This window comes from Protopterus annectens, chromosome 4.part1, assembly GCF_019279795.1.
Source record: "Protopterus annectens isolate FY-2018-M chromosome 4.part1, PAN1.0, whole genome shotgun sequence".
NCBI classification, from domain to species: domain Eukaryota; kingdom Metazoa; phylum Chordata; order Ceratodontiformes; family Protopteridae; genus Protopterus; species Protopterus annectens.
In genome coordinates this window covers 914,645,056-914,671,292 of record NC_056734.1, presented here as the reverse complement: position 1 = coordinate 914,671,292, position 26,237 = coordinate 914,645,056, and the positions used below count along the sequence as shown (strand labels likewise).

General features: G+C 36.6%; 1 protein-coding gene across 1 annotated transcript in view; it reads right to left on the bottom strand.

Moving 5' to 3' along the window:
* The window catches only part of LOC122801341 (mucin-19-like), a 938,154-nt gene that overhangs the window by 399,508 nt on the left and 512,409 nt on the right, over positions 1-26,237 (bottom strand). The window contains exon 29 of the mRNA XM_044070881.1: positions 3,838-4,095. Within this exon, the coding sequence (XP_043926816.1) occupies positions 3,838-4,095 (258 nt within the window). The remainder of the gene's footprint in view (positions 1-3,837; positions 4,096-26,237) is intronic.

The following is a 26,237-nucleotide window of genomic DNA, read 5'->3' as shown; positions in this document are numbered from 1 at the left end:
ATGAATTCAGAAATTCGGAACAGAAACACTTAAGACGGAGTTAACAGTCCTTTTGAAAAAAAAATCTCACTTTCACTATGTAACTCACTCAGCACTTGCATATTAATAAACAGAGGAGCAACCTAGTGTGACAATAGGAGGTACTGCCAGCCATGCCAGGAAAAGTAGTACAGTAAATGTATAACATATGCAACACAGCTAGCTGGAATTTTGTAATTTGAATATCAAACTGATTTGTATAGATGCTTGTGTTGGAAATGTATCTGCAAAGCTGCTTGTTTTAAAAAATGTAACAACAATGTGCCCTGCTAGAAAGCAAAGAAATGTGCATGCATTATTATAACTGTTTAAATATATACATTGTAACAGAGGATATTGGAAGAGAAGAGTTTAATCTCAGATCAGCCAACTTTAAAATATATCTCAAATTACATTATTTTATGGGTTAAACCATAAATATGTTACCTCACAATTTTGAAGGATACCAGAGACACAATGTTTGTAATAAGTATGGTTTATTAGCTTTTCTAAGAGAAGGTAAGTACTTTATAGTTTTATGTCTTCCAGGAGCTGCAGCAAATCTGAGCAAAGCTCTATCTGTGTGTATGGTATCACATAGATGCTAAAATCCTAGCAGCTTCTTGTTATGGGGGTTAGTGCAGGGAAAAAGAGTCAGATGACCAGATGTGTAAGATGTCATTCTGTAAGCCAGAAATAATATTAAGTTATCAGTAGGAGATTGTTCTCAGTATTCTGTATTCTGTCTTGGATCTGACAAGGACCATTCATCCAGTTTATCTTTCCTTGCACTAGTAAGTGACCAGGGATAGTAATTTTACTAAATCAGTTAGGAAAATATAGTGAGAATAGTTAAGTATTGTTTTTCTGCATCTGTGTGATTCTTTCCAGCTGTGTTATTTTCAATATTTCCTGTGGCTAAAACTCTGGTGTTCACTGTAAATAGATATTTAGAATGTTCATGTAGTTTTTTTTTATTTATTATTAAATATATTTAAACCTTTCATTGTGGCTGGTCTTTTTAGAAAATATTTAAGCTTTGAGAATATTTGCATATATGCATTTGGTGACAGCTCTGGCCACTCCTGAAGCCTTGCTGCTTAGTCAACATTATCATTTGTATTAATATTAATTTCATTCAGTATTATTGTGTACCCTTGTAAGAGCCTTAGAAACCTGGCATTGTAGTGCCTGATGGCAGTGGTAACTACCTTATAGTCTGGGCAGATGGGGGCATAGCCAGTAAACCAGTGCCAGCCTGGGATATAAACCACTGGTTTCATAGAGAGAGAGAGCGGTGGAGGACTCAGCTTGGGCATGTGACTGAGGACTTAACTCTGAGGCTGTGCCAGTGAGGAGTCTTACTGGGGACAGATACAGAAATTCTGACCCCAGGCTGACTGTGTTCCCTGTGTGCTCTTAAGGGAAATTGTGCTTGACGCAGAGATGTATCCATTTGTATCCCAAGTGAACATTCCTCTCCAGTGCCAGTGGTGAGGATTGAAGTTCCTTGATTACTGGCCCATAGTGGGGATGTCACACCTTGTTTTGGAATAGATATTAAATCTCATTCTATAGTGACATTTACTCAAGTGGAATGTACTCTATAAGCACTATGTAAACAAATTAACTCTCCAAATTGAAATTTGATAAAATCTTCCTTCACATGCATGTTCAGAATTGTGGACTCGGTAATGTCTTAAAAGGTGTATAAAACCAATATGTATATGTGAATGTCATGAGTCAAGCAACCAAATGTATATTATTGAAATGACAGGAGCTCTCATTCATCATCAACATTCTATAAAAGTCCTGTGAATAAATACAGAGACAGTCACATCAGGCCAATCTGTAGTGTGTATATGTATATGTGCATGTGTGTGTATGTGTGTGGGTGTGTGTCTGTGTGTGTGTGTGTGTGTCTGTGTGTGTGTGTGTGTGTGTGTGTGTGTGTGTGTGTGTGTGTGTGTGTGTGTGTGTGCGCGCGCTCACACATGCATAAGTGTGTGAACACGTGTGTTTAAACAACTTGTCTATGCTGAAGAAGTGTACTATAAACTGTTAAATAGTTTGATGCTGCTTAGTGGTACTTTTGTGTTTAGTTGGCTGAATTTACAGCAATAACAGGAGATGGTGTCTTTTAGTTATTAGACATACTGATATTTCCAAGTTCACTGTTGTATTTATAGAACACCTTCTACAATTCCAGAGCTTAATATTGAGCTGCTGAATAGTGAATAAGAACTAACTCTCTAAAACAGAATTCAACAGCAATAAATACTGCACTGACTTTGACAATGAGGAGCATGCAACAAGACAAATTTAACAAGCTCATACACAGTGTTGGCTTAGAATACTGAATTTTGGATGTCCATTTTTCCAGGCAGTATGCTCTTATTAACTTTACATATTTTTACAAAAAGTAACAACATTTTTTTTTAAATTATTTTTATCATTAAGTAAAGGAATTGGATCATCATCATCATCATCTTCTTCTTTTGGCTGTTCCTGTTAGGAGTCGCCACAGCTGATCACCTGTTTCCATTTCTTCCTGTCCTCTGCATCTTGCTCTGTCACACCAACCACCTGCATGTCCTCTCTCACCACATCCATAAACCTTATCTTAGGCCTTCCTCTTTTCCTGTTACCTGGTAGCTTCATCCTTAGCATCTTTTTCCCAATATTCTAAGCATCCCTCCGTAGCACATGTATAAACCAACATAATCTTGCCTCTCTGGCTTTGTCTCCAAACCTTCCAACCTGGGCTGACCATCTAATATACTTATTCCTAATCCTGTCCATCCTTATCACACCCAGTGCAAATCTTAACATCTTTAACTCTGCCATATCCAGCTCAAACTCCTGCCTTTTTGTCAATGCCACTGTCTCCAACCCAAATAACATAGCTGGTCTCACTACCCTCTACCTTTCACTCTTACTGATACTCGTCTGTCACAAATCACTCCTGACACTCTTCTCCACCCACTCCATCCTGCCTGTGCTCTCTTCTTCACCTCTCTTCCTCACTCGCCATTACTCTGAACTGTTGATCCCAAGTATTTAAACTCATCCACCTTCACCACCTCTATTCCCTGCATCCTCACCATTCCTCTATCCTCCCTCTCATTTACACACATATATTCTGTCTTAGTCCTGCTGACCTTCATTCCTCTTCTCTTTAGAGCATATCTCCATCTCTCCAGGGTCTCCTCCACCTGTTCCCTACACTTACTACAGATCACAATGTCATCTGCAAACATCATAGTCCACGGGGACTCCTGTCTGATCTTGTCTGTCAACCTGTCCATCACCACTGCAAATAAGAAAGGGCTCAGGGCTGATCCTTGATGTAACCCCACCTCCACCTTAAATGCATCCATCATTCCCACCGTAGACCTCACCGCTGTCACACTACCCTCGTACATATCCTGTACCACTCTTACATACTGACACTCCTGACTTCCTCATACAATACCCAACTCCTCTCTAGGCACCCTGTCATATGCTTTCTCTAAGTCTACAAAAACACAATGCAACTCCTTCTGACATTCTCTGTACTTCTCCATCAACACTCTCAGAGCAAACATTGCATCTGTAGTGCTCTTTTCCACCATGAAACCAAGTAACTGGATAATATACAAAAAGGCATGCAGTGAGAAAGAAGAAGCACATAAATATTATACACAATGACTGAGCATACAAATGATAATAATAAATGCAATGTATGCATTTTCTGAAGGAGTACAATATAAGAATGCCTTTGTTTTCAAACAGTTAACTACCTCTTTCTTAGATAATTGTTTGAGGTAAAATACTTACATGTGTATCCAGTGACAGAAGTTACATCTGAAACTGTTGAATTGTCTGCAGCAACAGCTAAAATGCTGAAGTTGTACTGTGATGCAGAAACAAGTCCTGTCATGCTGATACGTGTTGCAAATGTTGTAATATTGGAACTAGAAGGCCCTGCAGTCTGTATCCTGTAACTAATCTGGTCACCTGGTACTGCACTCCATGATAAGTATATTGTTGAGGATGTAGCATTGACCACAACAAAGTTAGTTACTGGTGCTGGTCCTGTAAAAGAAGAAACATCTTCTTATAAATCTATTCATGGATGGCAATACCACTTAATACTTTCTGTTAAAATTATTTGACAATTCCTATTTGTCTGCCAGTCTTTATTCAAAACCTTTGCAGGAACTTATGTCTTTCAACATCACCATTGCCAGAGGAAATATTAACGCTTACATTATAAGCTACATGATATAATTTTTTAAGGAATATTTTCCTTAATATGTGAAGGAGTTTAGTGTGCCAGGTTATAAAAATGAAGATGAACTAGAACATGTTACATAATGAGACATTCAGAAAAGGAATAAAATCAGTAACATATTTTGTGAGCGAAACCTCTAACATGCACTGAGTTGTCACAATGCAGCTGCATGTTCCAGTCAGACAGAGGTTTTAAATATAAGGAAGAAGACATGGAACATTTCTAGCACTTCTAATCAATTGTTAGAAATGGTTTGCTGTAACTTTTCTATATTCCAAACAATCTTAACATATTTTCACTTTGTTACTCTTAAGAGTTTTATTCCACCATCTTTAGGGAAGACCAGGGAGAGGTTAAGTTTAAATCAAATAAAATCATTCTAAAATATTGCCACTGTGTCTTACTGTGTTTATAGTGCAGTTTTTACCTACATGTATAATGCTTCTTGGCAAATGCTCTAAAATGATGTATGTTGTTTTTCCAGCTGTCATAAACTGCCAAGTATGAGTGCTTCAACTCGCTTAGCTAAGCTCCATTTTATTTGTTCCTAGAAGAAAGTGATCTGACATTTATATCAATAACACATCTCTACATGCTGTTTCCTACAGTAAAATCACCTTTTCCTGTTATATTTCTGAAAGTACTTTTTAAGAAGTAGCTATGATTACAAATTGTCTAAATTACTAAACTCATGAGTAAAAACAATAATTTAAAAGGTTTAGTTTCTTCTCAAATTTCCAAAATATCATTCTTTATGAATTAAGTTCTAATGTTATCCAACAAATTATGCATCCCATCTGCCGTTTCACCCATCATACAACAGAAAGTCACCACAAGTGTTTTAACTAATATCATACAATACCGCATGTTTTGGATGGTGCTCAGAAATCATAAACTGCCTGACAGATTACAATGGTCTTCTTTAAGCACATGTGATCAAATGCTTCCACCTCCAAAACTAAATAAATCGACTTAATGAATAATTTTATTACCTACAATACTATAAAACTTACAGTAGACAAGCAGATGAATCTGATACAACAAACATCCAACTTACATGACTTATCAATGTGATCCACAATTCCATTCTAAAGAGACACAAAACAGAAATAGCTGTTGCTGGCCTCATTATTTCATTTATTTGTTTAAGTACAACTCAGATGAGTTCCTAATATTATAGTATATCAAACTCCTGGACACAGAGAAGCCAAACTATTATTTGAATATTAAACTATGTGATTTATGACTGTTAGTCCGAGTACTGATTAATAAATCATCCTGGAAATATTTTTCTTCCTGTACATAAAGGTGAAAGAATATTAGCTTTTCCTAGGCTAAAATGCAAATAGCATTACGCATCCTATTCAACCAAAGCCTGAGTGCTGGCTTTGTCTCAGCCAAGTGGAGGACAGCCACTGTCATCTCTTTAAACAAAGGTGGAGCGTCCATCGATCCGGGATATTGTAGACACATCAGCCTAACTAGCCTGATCTGTAAGGCCATGGAACGAATTATCATGGACCTCATTAACAGGGACACTGGCAACCTCCAACCACTCCACCCCACACAGTTTGGCTTTGTCAAAGGAAGGTCATGTTTGTTACATCTGGTCGACTTCTTTGAGACAGTCACCAAAGCAATGGACAACGGGAATATGGTGCACATCGCCTACCTTGATCTGGTCAAAGCCTTCAACACTATTCCCCATTCGGGCATACTAGATAAACTGTCTCAACTAGGCATCAGTCCATATGTTATCAGATGTGTGGCTAACTGGCTCACTGATAGAACCTAGCTAATCAAAATAGGGTAAGCCAACTCAAGCAGTAGACCCGTAACGAGTGGCATACCCCAGGGATTGGTCTTGGGGCCTTTGTTATTTGGGATATGCTTCTCTGAGGTGCAGGCCAAAACCAGTGGTTTCTGGCCGACCAAGTTTGTAGACAACTGCAGGTTGGGCATGGTCATCAATTCCCCAAGTGATGGTGCCATCCTCCAAGTGGGTCTCATCCAAACAAATGACTGGTGCCAGAAACATGGCATCAAGCTGAATGCCAAAAAATGCATAATCATCCCCTTTGGGGAGAGTGATGTCCCCACATATTATCACATTAATAACAATGTCCTAAGCACACAATCAGTCTTGCAAGATTTGGGCACCCAGGTTGATAGCAAACTAACTTTTGACCACCATGTTGCTTCTGTTGTATGGAAAGCTTTCTACACGAGCACCTCATAAATAAGGGTATCACATCCAGGGACAAGAAGGTCATAACATCCCTATATTCTTCACTTATAAGACCAATTATTGAGTACAATGTCCCCTTCTGCATGTATTTCACAAAGCACATGCAGCAGCTGGAGAGACTACAGAGGTTCCTCACCAGGAGAATCCAGGGCCTGAAACATCTACCTTACACAGATAGGCTAAATATCCCTCTACTCAGTTTCATACAGACTTCTCAGATGTGACCTCTGTGTGGCATACAAAGCAATCTCAGACCCCGCCTTGATGGAACTGGTGTATATCCGCAAGTCAAGCTCCACTCAAGCAACCCATATGCGCAACCTCAACCTGGTTTGTGTCAACAATAGGACTTTGTTGGCAGGACAGATTTGTGTCCCAGAGACTCCTCCATCTGTGGAATAGATTCCCTCACCACTTTAAGCAGAGTGGCTCATTATCCCTTTCCAAGCGCAACCTGAAAAACTGGCTGGGAAACAGAAAAAACACCGCTGGGATTCCACCTGTGTCCCTGCTGGACAGGGGCTTTGGCTGCTGACTTGTCTAAACATGGGCTAATCTCTTGGCTAGGCTTTATAAGGGCCTCAGGGCCAATAGCTTAGCAACTTCCTATGATCTTATGATCCTAGGAAAATGTGCCTTAAGAGGTATGTAGAAATCTTTGGATAATCTATCATTCCTCATTGTTTGCAGTATATTGATAGGTTATGGTCATGTAAGATATTCTTCATACTTCTGGATGAAAATATGGGATATCAGGTGGCTGTTGGATATATATAACTGCCACTAGATAAAAAAATATAAACTAAGTTTGGCCCAGTGACTTTTTTCTACATTTTTTCATCAAGGACTTGTAGCAACACTTATGACTGAGCTTAGTGTATTCTATTTGAACTGCAGCATTCTGCATACCATTCTCAGACATTCTATAGTAATGGACAACTGATTTTAAACCTGTGCTGTACTGCTATCGGTACAAAATTTGTGAATGTATACATCAATCTTTTTATGGGGCTACTATGGCAGGTACTAATTTATTGTAATGGGGTTTTATACACCATGTAAACTGATATATAGACAACTTGTTATTTCTAGTGGTGACCCCCATAATATACACATTATATAACATTTGTAAATCAGTTGCCTTTAAATGTATCTGCCATAAAAGTACTGTTATAGATGATAAATGTACAGTTACTTTTTTATTTGTCATTATGTGGAGTTGTCAGTCTACATTTAATAATTAACTTCAAATAAAAATAAGAAAATAAAAACACCATGGTGTCAGATAGAACAGAGCCAATATATTTATTACAATAAATTAAAATCATAGACACAATGGCTAAGCTCTTTTATCCTCACATAAATGAGCATCATCAGAGTCCCATACATTTAATAACTAACCTATAAAACCAACTAGTTTATAGATGGTCATATATAATAGTTGCTGCACCCATGTTGGATTATTTTGTCTTATTCTGAATTATATGAAAATATCCATAGCTATAGTGTGGAATTTTATTTTTACTAGTAACTAAATACATTATGCTCTAGTTTAATGGACAGTAAATTTTCTGCATAGTGTGAAGCAAGCTTTATTACACAATCTTTACTACAATATACTGACCAATTTATTTCTATCTTAGTGTGTTACAGTTTGAAACAGATTCTTATGATGTTTTCCCATCAGTCTGCATACATACCTTGTAGGAAGTGCAAGAAATGCAAAGTTTATTTCATTAGGCGTAAGTATGCTTAGTGTGTTAGACAGCTTATTAGGGAAACTTTACACCAAATGGATACATACCCCTGTAATTTTTACTGTAGTTGCAATAAGGTGTTAAATAGTTTTGATCAACTAAATTTTATTTTATTTATTGTTATTTTACATTTGTTGACCAGGATAGTCTGACTGGATTCATGTCCATTTTCAGTGGAGGCCTGGGAAGAAAAGCTCCAAGGTAAGCAGATAGAATAAAAACAATGAAAACATATTACAAATATGGTATAGACAAAGAATACATAAGGAAACATGAAGAGATAAGTTCAACAGGTTAGTGTTACTCCCTGGTGACAGTCAGGGGTAAGTTCAACAGATCCGAAAATAAAGAGCTGGTTTTTGGACTTTGGACTACGTTTGTGCTTTATCTTTTTTGAATTGTTTGATATATGGAAGTTCAACAGTAATCTGATTAATAGATGTTTCACATTCATGATGAGAGTAAGCCAGGCTTGTTGCTGTGGCAAAGCCAGTTTAGTGCCAGATGTTGTTTGAGTCTGGTTTTAAATTGGCCTAGGGAGGAAAGCAAAGTAATATCAGATGGAAGTGAGTTCCAGGCTCTGCCTGCAGAGTTTGCAAAGAGGGAATCAGGGGTCATGGTTAATTTTGATTGTCTGAATTAGTAGTCTGTTCGAGGATCGAAACAGTCATGGATTGTTATAGGGGGTGATAACATTTTTTAGTGGCGGAGTATTATCTGGATTATAAAGGATTTTATTAGCCATAATCAGTAGGTTATATTGGATTAGACTGGGTAGTTCAAGCCACTCAAGCTGGTTAAGACTGATGCAGTGGTGTGAACTAAAAGGCAGGCCAGTGGCAAACCTGGCAATGTGATTATAACAGGTTGAGAGTTTAAGTACAGTCTTGTTTAGATTAGAGAGTAGGGGGATGCATATAGAAGTGTTGAAAGTAGATGAGAGTGAGCTATGGCAATTTTGGCTGGAGGGGTGAGGAAGGCTTTTATTCCGTAAAGTGACCCTAGTTTTTTTATTGATGGTTTTGATTGACTGGTTAACATGTAGGCCGAAGTTTAAGTTATTCTCACTAAATATTTTTTTTTATTATTTCAAATAAGATTTCTTAAACATTACATGAAATAAAGATAAATAACATATTTACAATTCTAAAACATTACTAACTTCAAACCATTATATAACTATTTACTTTGGTGTCTATGCAAATAACATTGAAATTCTATATAATATAGTTAGAAACATAAGATGATATATCTTCTTCAGTCTTTTCGAGTATTTCCAGTACTTTCATCCAAGAGTAATAGTAAGACGTAGATCTTTTAGTTCTGTTCTTCACTGTTAATATTTCCATGTGAGCAACTGTTGTTGTTAAAGTCTCAAATTCCTTGAACGTAGGCAAAGCCTCATTTTTCCAGTGTATAGTTATGATTTTACGTGAAATTGCCAATAGTGACCATAGGATTTTAGTGTCTTTTTTTGGTACAGAGTTTAGAATAGGAGAGTTGAATAAAATTAAAGACTTTGTTAATTGAAAATTATCATTATAAACAGTCTGAAAAAATAGTTAATGGATTTCCAGTACATATTGAGACATATACATTCATAAAAACATGCTGCCAATCTGCTTTTATCTTGGTATGGCATCTCCAACATTGATCTTCAATAGAATACATTTTGGCTAACCTATGTGGTGTATAGAAACTTCTGTGTAGATATCTCCAAGTGAATAATTGCCAGTATTTTGATAATGTAGAAAATTTGGAAGATTTTAGAATATTACTTTTTTCTTGTTCAACTGGAGGATGATTGTTTATTAAAGTATAATAATCCCAGTATGATTTTTCATGATAGCTTTTTGTTTTTTTAACAATTTTATAGATATTAGACAAATAACCTGTACCCTGATAAGGCTGTTTTGTGATAAGAATAAGGTATTCAATGAGTTTTGGAGCTTCATGTCTAACTGAAGGTTGCATTTGTTCTATTTTATTTATAAGAAAATGCCTTAGATTTTGTAAAAATAGCCAATTGTCTTTATTTATATTATAATTCTAAATTATCTGTTCCTTTGTTAGAATGTTCCCTTTCTCTATAAGTTGATGCCAAAAGAGTAATGTTTCTTCTTTAAGTATATTTATTTTAGATATTTGGAATGTATCTAGAATATTCGGTGTAAAAGCTATAGGGAAAATAAGAAAAATCCAAGAATTAATATTTGGTATTTTGTTTATATATGTTTTGAACACTGAAAGTGTAGAGCTTACATAGTTTGATGGCAATTTTTTAATATTATTCCTTTTTCCTAAAAAATAATCTTTTAACGTCCATATAAGGGGTGATGGTATTACTGTTAAGTTGTCTTGTATGTGATTATAATTGATTTCTATGTAAATCTGCTCATGGACTTGTTTCCATATAGGTGTGTATGAATTATTTAACCATAGTGTTATGTTTTTAATGACAGATGAGGTAATATATAAATCAATATCCGGTAAAGTAATTCCACCATCTTCCCAATCTGGCAAATGTTTATTTAAGGCTATACGGGGTTTATTTGGAAACCATAGAAAATTTAAAATTAGTTTATTGTATCTTTGAATAATATATTTGGGAGGTGGCAATGAAAAATTTTGTATTAAGTATAATATTTTGGGAAATATGATTATTTTAATAAGATATAATCTGTCTGTTGTTGAAAAGATATATTTATTCCAGTAACCAATTGTTTGTTCTATTTTGTCTAGTACTTTATTATAGTTAAATATTAGAGAATCTGTTAATTCATTGAGTAGATTTATTCCCAAATATAATAATTTACTTTTTATTACTATATATTTGGAAAATCTTTTGTTTATATTATTATTTTTTTTTACAATTACAGGGCATAATTTTAGTTTTGTTTTCATTAAATTTTAAGCCTGAAATATTTTGAAATTTATTCATGGAGTTAAATAGAGCATTCAAAGACTCATTTGCATCTGAGAGAGCTAATAGTATGTCATCAGCAAAGAGTTGGATTTTAAAGTTTAACATTTTATTAATACAAATGCCCTTTATGTTATTGTTTGATCTGATTTGATTTGCAAAGGGTTCTATGAGTAATGCAAATAACAATGGTGATAAAGGACAACCTTGTTTAGTTCCCTTTTTGATTGTTATAGGGCCTGATCTATATGATCCCAGTTTAGCATATGCAGTAGATTTTTCATATAGTATTTGGATGAGATTATTAAAATTAGAAGGAAAGTTATATTCTTTTAAAACTAGTGAAAGAAAGTTCCAGTTAACCGAATCAAAAGCTTTATTAATATCTAATGAGATTACATTTAAATCTAGGACTTTATGTTTGCTATAATCTATTAATGTTAGTATTCTTTTAATATTATCTGAAGTATTTCTTCCTTTAATAAAACCTGTTTGATCTTTGTGAATTAAGAAAGGAAGAAAGTGTTTGATCCTATCTGCGTATAAAGCCATAAACATCTTATAGTCTATATTGAGTAATGATATTGGCCTATATGAGGAACACTGCTTCTCATCTTTATCTGGTTTGATTATCGGGGATATCAATGAATATTTCCAAGAGGGTGGTATATTGAAATCTTTATTGGCTATATCATATACTTTTAATAATAAAGATATGGCTTGATTGGGTATTCATTTATACATTTCTGGTAGCATATTGTCTGGGCCAGGTGCTTTATTTGTCTTGAGCTTTTTAATTTGTGATTTTAATTCTGTCATATTGATTGGTTTGTTTATAATGTCTATTTGTTCTTGTGTTAATTTAATATGAATTTTGTTTTCTAGGTATTTTTTTATATCCTTAGTAGGTGTATCTTGAGTATTTATGGAATTATCAATGTTAAATTGGAGTCTGAATGCTTCTAAAATATCATTTAGTTCCGTAACTCTTTTGTTAGTAGTAGGAATAAATATTTCTTTTATTTGCTTAGATTTAATTTTTTTTTTTGTTCTATTAGTTAAGTATCTCAGGTGTGCTGAATTAGTAGAGTATAAGTTTATTTTTATCTTTTCTAAGTTAATCATAATCTTATGATGTAGCAATTCTGTATACTTCTTATTGGTTTGTGTAAGTTCTTGAACTTGAGTAGCATTACCCTTTTGTATTTCCAGTTTCAATGTATCTGCTTTGTTTTGTAAGTCTAGCATATCTTTATTTCATAACTTCCTTTTATTTATGTACCAGGATAATATCTTCCCATATGTAACTGCTTTTAATGAATCCCAGACATATATTTCTGAAATATCTTCTGTGTAATTTATTTCTAGAAAGTTTTTGATTGTTTCTTCATAAAATACTTTGAAATCTATCAATTTTGTAATATAGGAAGGTATCCTAGTAATGGGATTTGCATAAAATGGTGTAAGCTCTATCTCAAAGACTATGGCATTATGATCAGATAAGGGACAATTTATGATTTTGACTTTGTCGATTTTTGTTATTAGGTCATTGGCAACATATATTCTATCAATTCTAGAGTTAGTTTTATATCTATAAGAATAAAATGTGAAGATTAGTGAGTCTGGTTCCGCAAATTCATTTATATCCTTTAAATACAATGTATCTATAAATTTTGATAGTGCTTTAGAGATAGGTTGTTTTCTTCTTTTGGATTTAGAATCTGTATCTTTTTCATTCATTATACAGTTGAAGTCTCCTGCCAATATCAGGCTACCCTTAGTTAAATGAATTATCTCTTCAAAATGCTGTTTAACTGTTTTTAATCCTAGTCCTGGGATCCAATATAGATTTACTAACGTATAGATTCTCTTATTTAATTCTATTGAAACTAGACAAAACATACCTGATGTATCTTGATGAGTAGTGATTATTTTAGGTGTTATAGTTGAGTTGCAGTAGTATACCTACTCCTCTTTTTTTGTTTTGTATTGAGAGTTTATTAGTACTGTGTAATTATTAATATTTAAGTTGTTTATATCTTTATCTAATAAGTGTGTCTCTTGTAAAAAGACTATTTGTGGCTTATGTAAGTTTATGTACTTGAATAGGCTTCTTTTATTACTATTATTTAGACCATTAACATTTATGGATAAACATTTCATTTCCTAGTTTTGAGTTTGTTTTATGTGTGAGTTTATGTAAATATTGTTTATTCTTAGTTCCATCTTGAATACAGAATTCAAAAAGTTTTTCTTGTATGATTTTTGCATGTTTCTGAGCAACACTAAAGTGATAGAATAAAAAAAAAAAAAACAAAGAACTTCCAAACTTGTAATTCTTAACCTTAAAAACCATTCCCTATCACTATGAGGTAATATACCTCTTTGTTTGGTTAGTGAATCTAACCAAACAAACTATCACAAATAATATTTGGATCAGTTTGTCTTATCCTCTTAGTTTTAAATAAAGATAATTGAATAATATATTAAGATAATCTAATCAGCTAAAATATATACATATATTCTTTACTCATCTTATTGTAATTTATTAATACTTATTTCTAATCAGGTTTCAAAAAGGTACAAATATTTTGATTAAGGTAGTATCATTTCAAAATAATTTAGGGTATTAATAAACATCATGTTAAAATCTATAACTGTATATTTCATACATCTGTTGAAAACTATTTACTGACATTACTGTATAATACAATACCATTGTTGTGCAATTGTTTTAGACTACTCAAGTTCAAAACCAGTGTTTAAATTAATATTTGCAAAGTCAAATTGGAATAACATGAATAGTTCTGAAATCACATCATATTTCATGTTTAACATAAACTGAAATGCAATACAATGTAAAAGTATATTAATATTTCTTTAGTAGACATTAAATATGTTCCTCTGATTGCATTTTTCAGCTTTTCAAAGATAATTCCCATGGCTGGAGACAACAAGATCACAATTTAGACATCTCCCTTATCCAAGAGACTACTTATAATGTTGTTACTTGATTGAGTGTTTTGTTGTTAACACTTCTATCAACTTTCAGAGGGACTTTGTATAATCAAAACTGACACAGTACAGAGGTAAAACTGCAGTGCACTTGACCACATTTTTAAAGCAAACATCTATGTATAACACATATTAACTGTTACAGCTTAGACTGACACTTAACCAGTGAGTTTATCTGCTGACAATAAGTGCTGGAGATATAATTTTGACTTAATTAACACCAGTAATTTAATCTTATGACTGAATAAAAGTATACTGGAGAACATATCAAAATAATGGAAGCTGCTAAGATTTAAACTATTATGTATGAAAATGTTACAGGTTAAAATTCCTAACCCATTTTGCAGTAAATAGATAAAATGTATTTAAACTATGGGGTAACACCTTTATTATGTCAAAAAGGTGTTTAAAGCTTTTTCCTCTAACATCAGAGGATAGCTATGGTGATCCATGCACTGCAAGAGTATTACTTATCCTGGTAATTGCTTTATGACTGTATATAGAAATATTTAATTCAAATCATTAACTGGCATTACAATATTTCTCAGAAAAGTTGTTTTATAGTTAATGACTAGATAGAATGCATCATTGAGAGGATACATTTATCAAATGTCAAATACTTTAGCTATAATATAAGTGTCCCCTTGAATTAATCCCCAATGAATTTACGGCTTACTAAACTTGCATACTAATATTGGCATCTTTTCATATAGTCATATTGGAACATAAAAATACAGGTCTGCTAATTAGGTTTAAGTTATTCTCAATAACTCTCAACATAAGACTGGCAAGACCAGACAGGAGGAGAAGGGTACCACACACACCACACACCCAGTCTCACATAGCACTATCAAAACCTCAAATCTTACACATAAACACACAAAGACATACTCGGTGGCTCTGATCAAAAATCTACCAAAACAGCAGAGGCCACCAAAGCAGACACCCAAACAACCACCACCTCAAGACACAACACATGCAACACATAGACCACACAGTCAGTGTGCTAAACAGTCACAACCCTTAAGGCCAAACACAATGCCAGACACACTCGTCATTGGTGACTCCATAGTCAGACACACTGCACCAGATTGAGTAAGGAAAAGGTCACAGTAAGCTGCCTGTCAGGTGCTAGAATCCGCCACATAACGCAAGCACTCAGGTCTCTTAACAGCAGGTACAAACTCAGTCATTGTCCATGCTGGTGTAAGGACTACATGAAAGAGACATTGAGGAGCTCTCTGATTATGTAGCCCAGGCAGGTATGACCCTGACCTTAAGCAGTATCCTACCTTCACCAAGAATGATGCCACAATACGAAGATAAGATGATCAGCTTTAATAATTGGCTTAAACTCTGGTGTCATTCAAAGGGGATCAATGTCTGTCTGCCTGGGATGACATGCTGGACACTGTCACCCTGGGCTTCGGATATTGGCAAAGGCTCTTGCCACCCCTATAGTGCCTTTTTAGGCAAGGCTCAAATTCTAAACCTACCACCCTAGAACATAAAAAAGGAAAAAAACTAAGGGTAATGCTGCTCAATGCCAGAAGTCTCAACCTCAAGATGCACGCACTCGAGGCCCTTCTCAGTATGGAGAACATCAATGTCTGTGCTGTGACTGAAACCTGGTTCAAGGCTCCTGAGAGCACCCCAGCACTATCAGGTTTTACCTCATACCATGTGTTCCGGCCCCAAAATCCGGACAAAACCAAGAAAGGAGGGGGGGTGTCCATATTCATCAAGGACACCCATACCTCAGATGCATCTGAGACCATCCAGGTGCAATTAACCATAGGCAAAACTGCTCTGCAATTTGTAGCATGTTACAGGCCACCCTCTCAAACTCAGGAAACTCACATAGCCTTCCTGAAAACACTGGAGGGATAAATGTATCTCCAAACACCATCATACTAGGTGACTTCAACTACCCTAATATAGACTGGGATCACTACTCAAGCCCAAACACTCTAGCCCAAAGATTCCTGGAGTTCATAAACTCAAATGCCATGGAACAACTAGTCACCATCCCACAAGAGGTGAAAACATACTTGACCTCATCATCACGAACATGGGATCACAATGTTCAACACCGAAGTATACCCCTCACTGGTGAGATCAGATCATAAACTAATCTCACTGGAGGTCCTCATCCGCCCCCACCTGAGATAAAAAAGACCACAGTGAAAAACTTCTCAAAAGCCGACTTCACACTTCTAAAGACTAGTGTGGTCTCCTTTAAGGCCCCCGAGCTGGTGGTAAACATTACCCAAGCCGCTGAATCACTTACAAATGCCTTCTACCAGCACCTACAGGACTGCATGGATCAGGCAATCCCAAACAAAACAAAGACTCTTTGTACCAAAGACAAGCGTCCAGTCTGGTGGACCCCAGCCATAAACAAGCTCTACAACAAAAGGAGGAAGCTACTACAAGATAGAGCAAAATCCTTAAAAGGTAAGACACCTTTGATCACTATAAGTAAAAACTAAGAGCTCTCATAAAATCATCCAAGGCAAATTTTGAGAGAAAAATCGCTAAGGACTCAAAAGACAATCATAAGGCCTTCTTTAGCTATGTTAGAAACCTGGGAGGAAACTCCCAGATATGCTCAGAATTAGTTCAAAATGATGTGAAAATTACTGAACCTACAGACATTGCCAATATACTGGCTGACAGGTTCAGTGCAAACTCCCCCCCAAGGAGATATCTATGTAGCCCCAATCATCTCAGGTGAGAACTGCTCTGGCGAAAAACACAGCATCCATGGGACGGATGGTGTCCCGGCTGTGTGCTCCATGAACTCAATTAAACCCACAGTTAGGACAGTTGTTTAATCTTAGCCTCACCTCAGGATCGGCAACTGTGGTCCCACTTCACAAAGGCGGTGCCTCCACCGACCCTGGAAATTACCGTCCCATCAGCTTGAGCCTGATCTGCAAAGCCATGGAGAGGATCATAATGGAACTCATAAACAAAGACATAGGGAACTTGCAGACTTTGGATCCAACCCAGTTTGGCTTTGTCAAAGGCAGATCATGCCTTTAAACTTGAAACAGTCACCAAGGCCATTGATGAGGAAAGGCAGTCCATACAGCCTACCTCGACCTGGCAAACGGCTTCGACACAATACCCCACTCAGGTATCATCGAAAAACTCATCAGCTTAAATGTAAACCCATACATCACAAGATGGGTTGCAAACTGGCTAAGTGACAGAGCCCACAGGGTCAGAGTTGCTGGCGCCATGTCAGACTCAAAGCCTGTCACAAGTGGGGTCCCACAGGGCTCAGTCCTGGGCCCACTCTTGTTCGGCATCTACTTTTCTGAAGTACAAGCAAACACAGGAGGTATGGCTGACAAAGTTTGCAGATGACTGCAAACCATCTGACACAGATATCCTTCAGAAGGGTCTCACAGAAATGGATAACTGGTGCCAGAGCCATGGCCTAAAGTTAAGCCAAGAAATGCATAGTCAAAAAACAAGGTTACCTCCCATATAGGTGGCAATCCACTGAGCACAGAAGAAGTTATCAGAGATCTGGGGACTCAGGTTGACAGTAACCTATCGTTTGACACTCACATTGCTAAAGTAGTTAGGAAGACCTTCTACATTGCCCACCTGATCATGAAGGGATTCACATCTAGATCAAGGAAGGTCATCGTCCCCCTGTACTCATCACTCATCAGACCAATGATTGAGTACAATGCTCCATTCAGAATGTATCTGACCCAACACCTGCAGCAGCTGGAATTCCTCACCAAAAGGATAAAGGGTCTCAAAAATATGTCTTATGCTGCCCGACTGAAAGAACTTCAGCTCTGCTCAGAGGTGACCTGTGCCTGACATACAAGGCCATGTCAAACCCAGATTTGATGAACATGCTTCACCTCAAAAATCTAGATCCTCAGAACTACAAGGGCAGGAGACTTAAACTTTGACACGGTCATTAATAGGACATGCTGGAGGGACAGATTCATCACCCAAAGACTCCTATGCTGTGGAACAAAATCGGTACATGTGAGGCAGAGCACCTCGCTGGCCATGTTCAAGAGAAATCTTGACCAATGGATGGGAGATATTACCTCAGTGTCTCTGCTTGACAGAGGCACAGCAAAACAATGGGCATAGTTTTCTTCAAACTAAAGGGGTGGTGAAAGCCACAAAAACTCTGGGCTAGGCTTATAAATGCCCTCGGGCAAATAGCCTAGTACAAACCTATGAACCTATGAACCTATGACACCTAATAGTTTTGTAGAGGGGTCGGGGGAGATTATTGTGCCATCATTTGCATTTATGGTAATGGTAAAAGCAGCAGAACTTTGTGTTGGTGAGAATAACAGCATTTTATTTTTTTGGGATTTAATATCAGTCGACATTCAGAGAACCATTTTTCTATAGTATTAAAGGTGGAATGGGTAGCCAGACCATAAATCTGTAGGAGATGTAGCTGAGCAAATCAGGGTGAAGTTGTCAGCATATTGGATACAGCTGACATTTGGAATGACAGTATACAAGTCGGTAATAAAGATGGAAAACAGTAGGGGCTCTAGTATGGAGCCTTGTGGTACTCCAAGAGTGGTTGGTAGTAGGTTAGAGAGTTTGTTCTGCCAAAGAACAGCCTGCTGTCTCCCATTGAGGTAGGATTTAAACCATTGAAGGGCTTTAGAATCTAGACAGAAAGTTTGCAGGGTGTGAATCAGAAATTGGTGGTTAACCATATCAAATGCCATGGAAAAATCCAAGAAGAGGGCTGAGAATATGTGATTATTGTCAGGGTTATTGTTTACGGTATCGGTAAAAGCTAGTAAGGCTGAAATAGTGCTGTGGTGTGAACGGAAGCCGTGTTGGGTTTCTGCCATGAGGTGATTCTGGATTAGGTGGTGCATGAGTTGTTTGCGTATACATTTTTTCATAATCTTTTCAAGTGGAGAAAGTATAGCTATTGGTTTATAATTGGAGAATTCAGTGGAGGAGCCTCCTTTATGTAGTGGGATTATGTAGAATGTTTTACAAATGGTGGGAATTTTATCCTCTGCTATGGTATGATTAATTAGTATTGATACTGGGTAGGCAATAGCATCAGCTGATTTTTGAAGGCACTTGGTGAGGAGTTGATCATCAGAGAGTGTGGTGGGTTTTAATTTTTTGATCAAGGTACGGATAAGTGACGTGGTCACTGTTTGGAAGCTGAATGAGAGTAGGTTCATAGGGGTGGTACTATCAGGGCCAGGGGAGCTAGGAGGTAGTTGGTTTGCTAGGGCTTGAATTGTCTCAGTAAAGAATTGATTAAAACTATCTGAAACATCCTTGGGGGGGTTAACAATAGAAGCAGCTGGGATGGAGGTAGAAGTTTGTCCAGGATGAAGTAGATTATTCAATTCTGCCCAAAACTTCTGAAGGTTGTTTTGATTTACTGTCTGTAAGTTGCAGTAGTATTGTTTTTTGTCTTGTAAAATGGATTTTTTGGTTTTGTTCCTAGATTGCCTATATTTAATTTGATCTTGGGGGTCTTTAGTAGAATGCCATAAAGCCCATAATTTGTTTCTACAGGTAATTTTTAGTCTAGACTCTTTAGAAAGCCATGGTGCAGTTTTTGCTTTTGTTCTCTTTGAACAGGCAGGTGCATGTAAATCTAGGATTTCAAGAAATTTGTTGTTAAAATATGCAACTGTCTCCTCTAAGGGGAGGTGTTTTAGAATAGAGCAGTTACAGGAGTTAAGTTCCTGTGGGAATTTGGCAGGGTCAAAGTCGTTTTTGTTTCTGACTTTTCTGAGTAAGGGTTGTTGGGGATTAATGGCTTTTAGCTTAACTATATAAGCGAGAAGGTGGTTGCTTAGGTCATCGGGGAGGGTACCAGCATTATACAGTTGGGGGTTACTATTTATGAGTACCCAGTCAAGTATGCTTTCTTTTTGGATGGGTTCACCTAGCTTGGTAGGGGTGGTTATGATTTGTGTAAATGCAGGTTAATATGGGTAGATGGGGATTCTGAGGAATAGATGCTCCAGTCTATGTTAATATCTCCGAGAAGTAGGGTTTCTTGGGGGTAATGACATGATAGCTAGTGTAGGGTATCTTCAAGTGTGGTTATATTGTTACCTGGGGGAATATACATGCATATGATATTGATGCATTTACTTTTGTTAAGTTGCAATCTAGTGGCAAGAATTTCAGAGTTATTAATCTGAGGTGGTTGAGTAACATCTATGGTTGCATTCAACTCATATTTGTAGAGTATAGCTACCCCACCCCCTTCCTGGAAACACGATCCAGCCTGTGTATGTTATACCCAGGTGGTAACACTTCATTGTTGGTAGTGTTAGGTTTTATCCAGTTTCAGATAGACAGAGAATCTCAGGGGAGTGGGCAGCCAGGAGTGCATGCAGTTCATGTACCTTGTTATTAATGCTTCTAATATTGAGATGACAGGCCTGGAGAGAGTTAGTTGGTCTATTGATTATAGTTTTACAGCTTAGGTTACAAGTATAGGTGGTGTATATATCAGAAGTGGGGGGGCCAGGGCTGGGGTGAATACCTCCACCAAGTATTAGGCTAGGTCTGTGCTTAGTGATAAACTTCAGGAGTTTGTTTATACATTTGTAGTATTGTATAGATCTAGGGATAATGTGCCAGGGGTTGGTATGCTGAAAGAGTGAACAAGATGTTGAGTTGGAACCATTATTATTAACATAGCTGAAGGTGGGATGCTTTACAACTGGGCTGATAGTATGGCCTTTTGGGTACTGATAACCAATGAGAAACTGATTTTCATACAAGGTGAGTAAGTAAGTTGCCAGCAGAATGGGTAGTAAACAGGAGTATAGCATTATGAGAAAAGGAGTATAGTAATTAGATATGTTGTTTGCATGGCACAATAGCAGAAGATCTGATGGTAAATTTAGAGGTAATAGAGTGGGTGGAAAAAGTATGTTAGGTGAAAACTGATAGGATGTTATAAAAGGGTGGAAAGAGTATGCTAGGTGAAAGCTGACAGGATGTTATAACAGGGGGTGTGGTTGAGTAACTATAAATTTAGTTGTACTGGGGTGGTGGGAATTGGGGGCAGGGAGGAGCACAGAGCAAGCCTGAGTGGAGCGAGGGCAAGCAGAGCGGGGCTAACACTGACTACAAGTGTTTTCTTAGGCGTCCTGGAGCCGTATGGTATGTATTTAGTATTAACTTAATGGCTGTGTTTTTAAACTGTATTTTTTAACTATATTTTACACTAAGTTTTACACTATGTTTTAGACTGTGTATTATACTCTATTTGCTAGTTGTAGGTTATGAGTTTAGAGTATACTTTTCTGGGCTTTAGGTGGGAGCATCAGGTCATTCAGTTACACACAAAAAACAGTGAAAAATCCTTACAATGAAGACACTTACACTGAGTCCCACCAGGTCAGCCAAGGGGGGAAGAGAGAGCGAAATCCTAAGCACCTAGATTTGAAAATTATGCCTGCACTAAGTTGTAGCAGATTAACCTGTATAAGGAAAGAGGGGGTGGGGGAAAAGAGAAGGCAGTATGAGTGGTTAGAGGAATACTTTGACTCAAGACACCACACCAGAGGTAAGTTGAGTGTAAGGGCCTAAAATCTGCACTCAGCACTTTAACGTTACTTGCACTCATCAGGATTTTACAAGGGTTACTTGTTCAAATGTCAGACAAGTAAACCTTTCAACAGGAATCTATGTCTGAGTGTTAGAAAGCCAGAAAGGTATAAGGTATACCTATAAAAATTAGGGTCAGAGAGGCAAATGTAAGTCAGTGTACTTTAGTTACAGGGGAAGGAGGCAAACACTGAAGTAGAAAAGAGCCCTATGGCTGACCAAAATGGTGACTTGCTTAATTACACAGCAATGTAATAGAAAGCTTAACAAATGCTTTTTATATGTGTAACCTACTCTGATTAATTGCTGGGAGAAACAGTTTTTGTTGTGGTAGCCAATTGCAATCCTGTAAACACCATTTTGCAGGAGCTGCAGTATGTTAGTGTCGGTAAATGTGAAGTTCAAACTGAGTCACACCAGGTCAGAGAGAGGAAAACCCTAAGCACCTAGATTTGAAAATAATGTTAAGGTTAATGATAGAAATATCAAGTTATAGAATTCTAAAACTTTAATTTGTGACTTAAGAAGACCATCTGACCAGGTTGATATTGATCAGACATCTCATACCATTCAAAGCTACCTACAAGAACATATTAATAACATTTGTAAACAAAAACTGGAAAGGTATGTATCCAATATTTTGCTATATGTCAGAATGGAAATTCTGCATTAAAATAAGTCACTGTTCTTGTTGAAATAAATAACAGGATAGAATTTTATGTTTGGAATTAACCCAGAATATAAGTTAGATTTTAAAGGGCAAATCTTTAGGACCTTATTGACTGAATAACGACCATGCTTGAATGTTTTTATTTAAATGTTTGTTTAATTATATTAATGACTATATTTTACCTTTTGTTTTTAGTTGCTTTAACTGATATATTTACTGTTTACACCACCGTTGTGTGTGTGTTTTTTTTTTCTCATATCCCTTAAAGATGTTAGTGAAGGTGACAGGACAGTTTGTGTGCATGAAATAAAAAGCAATTTAAAGTTTGTTTCAACATTTTTCAAGTACAGATATATTATTCATTTTCTATCGTGTTTGGATGGTGTTTACTGGTCCCATGTGGATATCTTGCTTTGTGGTTCTAAGGGGAATCTGCCTAATGTGAATATTGCAAAGGCCACATTGTTGACGTCAAATACCAATTTACCAGTACAACAAAGTGCATCTCTACTGCCTCAGCTTCTCCCCTTACATGCTTCAGTCTTACAAATCAAAATACTGACAATCCCCAGATTAAGGTTTGGTCTAACAACTGACTGGAATAACTTGAATTATGTGGAAAACCTGTGGACAGCTAGGCTATCTTGTCCTAGGAAGGACTTTTAGTGTCTGATTGCCACTAGGCATTTGGACCTGGGCTTTGACTATTGAAAAAGATACAAGTATCAGTTATTGTTGATAAGATTTTAAATGGCTGTTTTGTAAAAGAAAAAAAAAGGTTATACAACACTGGTCTCCTGATCAAACATTTTCGTATTGCCTTGATCAAACATATTTCATTTATTGTGTTTAATGACAGATTCACAGTTACCGTTGTGATTTCTCTTCTTTGTATCAGCTATAGCAGTCTGATATGTACCTATATCTGTTTTCAAGACACAAATTAATGCAGTGAATGTGCCTATTTGATGAACAAGAAACACTAATTTACAGTCATCAACATCAGCAATCATGGTGTCAGAGAACTGATATTATTACCTTCATCAACATAAGCAATCATGCCATCAGAGAACTGATATTATTTCTTTCATCAACATCAGCAATCATGGCATCAGAGAACTAATATTACTATCTTCATCAACATCAGCAATCATGGAGTCAGAGAACTGATATTATCTGTCTCATCTTGTACATTTGCTTTGATAAATATTTACTTATTTGTTTATTGACACCTTGTTATGCTTTTTCCAGATTGTGTTGATTTCTACTTATCCTATATTAACTGTTGACAGGAATTTGTCAATAAACTAGATATGACTTTTTTTCTATGCTACATTTTCTCATCATAACATCAGTTATCATGTGGCTAGAGTCAAACATTCAGGCTGCACATGTCTTCCACATTGTGTAGCAGATACTGCACAAGACTGTTTTCATATCTGTAGCGGAGATAAATCTGAGATGTATTCATCTGCATTCATCGATACTTTGTGCCACATGGACATATGTGATATATACTGTGGACCATCTCCACACACTGCCACTGCTAGGTGTACTATTTTATTAATTTTTTATTTTACATTTGTTGACCGGGCTAGTCTAGCTGGATACATGTCCATTTTCAGTAGAGGCCCGGGGAGTTAAGCTCCAGAGTTTAGGATGAATTTACATTAAAGAAATAACATGAAAGTAAAGAGTACAAAGAGTACAAACCAAAAAATAAAAAGCATTATAACTACAGACATAGTTATAAAGTGTGAAAATACAATAGTTGTAACATAACTGTTAACAATATTGTGCCAAGGATAATGTTACAAGTGGCATTTTGAAAAAATACTACCAAAATGTACAATTGTGTTTTTTTTTTTGAAATAGTAGGAAGGGGAATTATGACAATGGATGTAAATAAGAGGTAGGTTATAGGTTATAAGATGTAGTTTTTAGTCAGGTGGCAAGAGCTAGTGTTAGTCAGGATTAGTACAGGGGCACAGCCATTGTGATTTGAGGTGGAGTTTAATTCTCTTTTTGAAGAGAGATTTCGAGGGAATAGTGGAAAGTTCAAAGGGAAGCAGGTTCCAGTGTTTTCCAACAGTGTTGGAAAAGAGGGAATCACCAGCTTTGTTGTTTGCTTTGTCAATATTTACAAGAAGTTTGTGTGTGGATCTTAGAGATTTTAGGTTATGGTAGGGGTAGATGAGGGTAGATAGTATAGGTGTTTTGTCAGGTTGATACAGTATTTGATGGGCTATGGTTAATTGATTGATATTAAGTTGCTGCTGAAATTCAACCCAGCCTAGTTGCTTTAGATTAGTACAATAGTGGGTTCTGAAAGGGTTACCTGTAGCAAATCTGGCTATGTTGTGGTAAGAGTTTTCTAATTTAAGAAGATTCTTTTTTGACAAGTTAGTAAATATGGGTGAGGCACAGAGGAGGGGAGTGGGCAATAGTAATTCTAGATTCTGGAGTGAGGAAAGGTTTGATTCGGTAAAGAGAGCCTATTTTTTTGTTAATATTTTTCAAGGTGTTGCTTATATGGGTATCAAAGTTAAGGTTGTTGTCTATGGTAATTCCTAATAGTTTAGTAGTGGGATCTTGTGATATAGGTGTGCCATTTCTAGACGTTATTGTAAAGTCTATAGGTGGAGATTTACTGGAGGGTGTAAAGAGAAGGAGTTTAGTTTTTTTTGGGTTAAGTAGGAGACAGCGTTGAGAAAACCATTCTTCAATGGAGTTAAATATGTGTTGTGTAAGGGAGTGAAGATTAGGTAGTGATGTGGCTGAGCAAATGAGTGTGGAGCCCTCTGCGTATTGAATGCATGTACTAAATGACACAGTTTTAGGTTCACACTCAGACTATATCCCACAGATAATCAGCTAAGAGATGCATTTTCTGCTTCCCGATCCCTTAGTGGCCATTATAACACTGTACTTTCATGAATTTAGCCTATTTATTCTACCAAAAAATGTATCCTATTTGGTTTTCACAAGTGGGAAGGTTGATGAAATGGTGACTTCAGCTGCTATAGGAATGAGGGTCTCAGTTTGAATCCCACTGATTTCACATTGGGGTATCCCAAAATACGTGTCAAGATACATTGTGCAATGAGCATGTGTGAGCCGCATTGCACCTGCTTCAATGAGCGACATGATATGAAGTATTCTGTCCCTTGAAGGTTAAATGCCTTTGGTAATCTCCAACTCAAAGCAGGAATTTTAACTTGGGAGCCACAATCAACACATGTACTTAATAACCCTTCCCTCAGATAAAGATAAGCACTCTATGCTGCATCAATTGCAACTTTTCACCAGACAGATTCTGAAACATCAAGCTGACTGTTAGAACACCAGGCAGCTTAGATATATTCTAGGATGTATCTTCCTATGCCACAGAGTTGGCCTGTATGCACTGTGTCCTGCAATGTATTTGTAGAGTTAGCATTTGGAGAAATCGTATTGTTTTTATAGAGTCACAGTTTAGATCTTGGTAGTCCCTAAAGGTGTATAGAAAATTTAAGATGATGCACTCACATTTTTGATTTTCATGCAAAGTTTTAGAGAAACTGCTGTACACTCAATGAAAGTTAAAAGAGTGAACTGGATCTGGTAAGCTCTTGGACACATATTTAATTACCACTTTCTGCAAACAGGACCAAATCAGTATTCTGTGCTGATGTAGTGACATCATTGCTGTGGCTTGCTGAAGTGTGCGAAAAGCACTG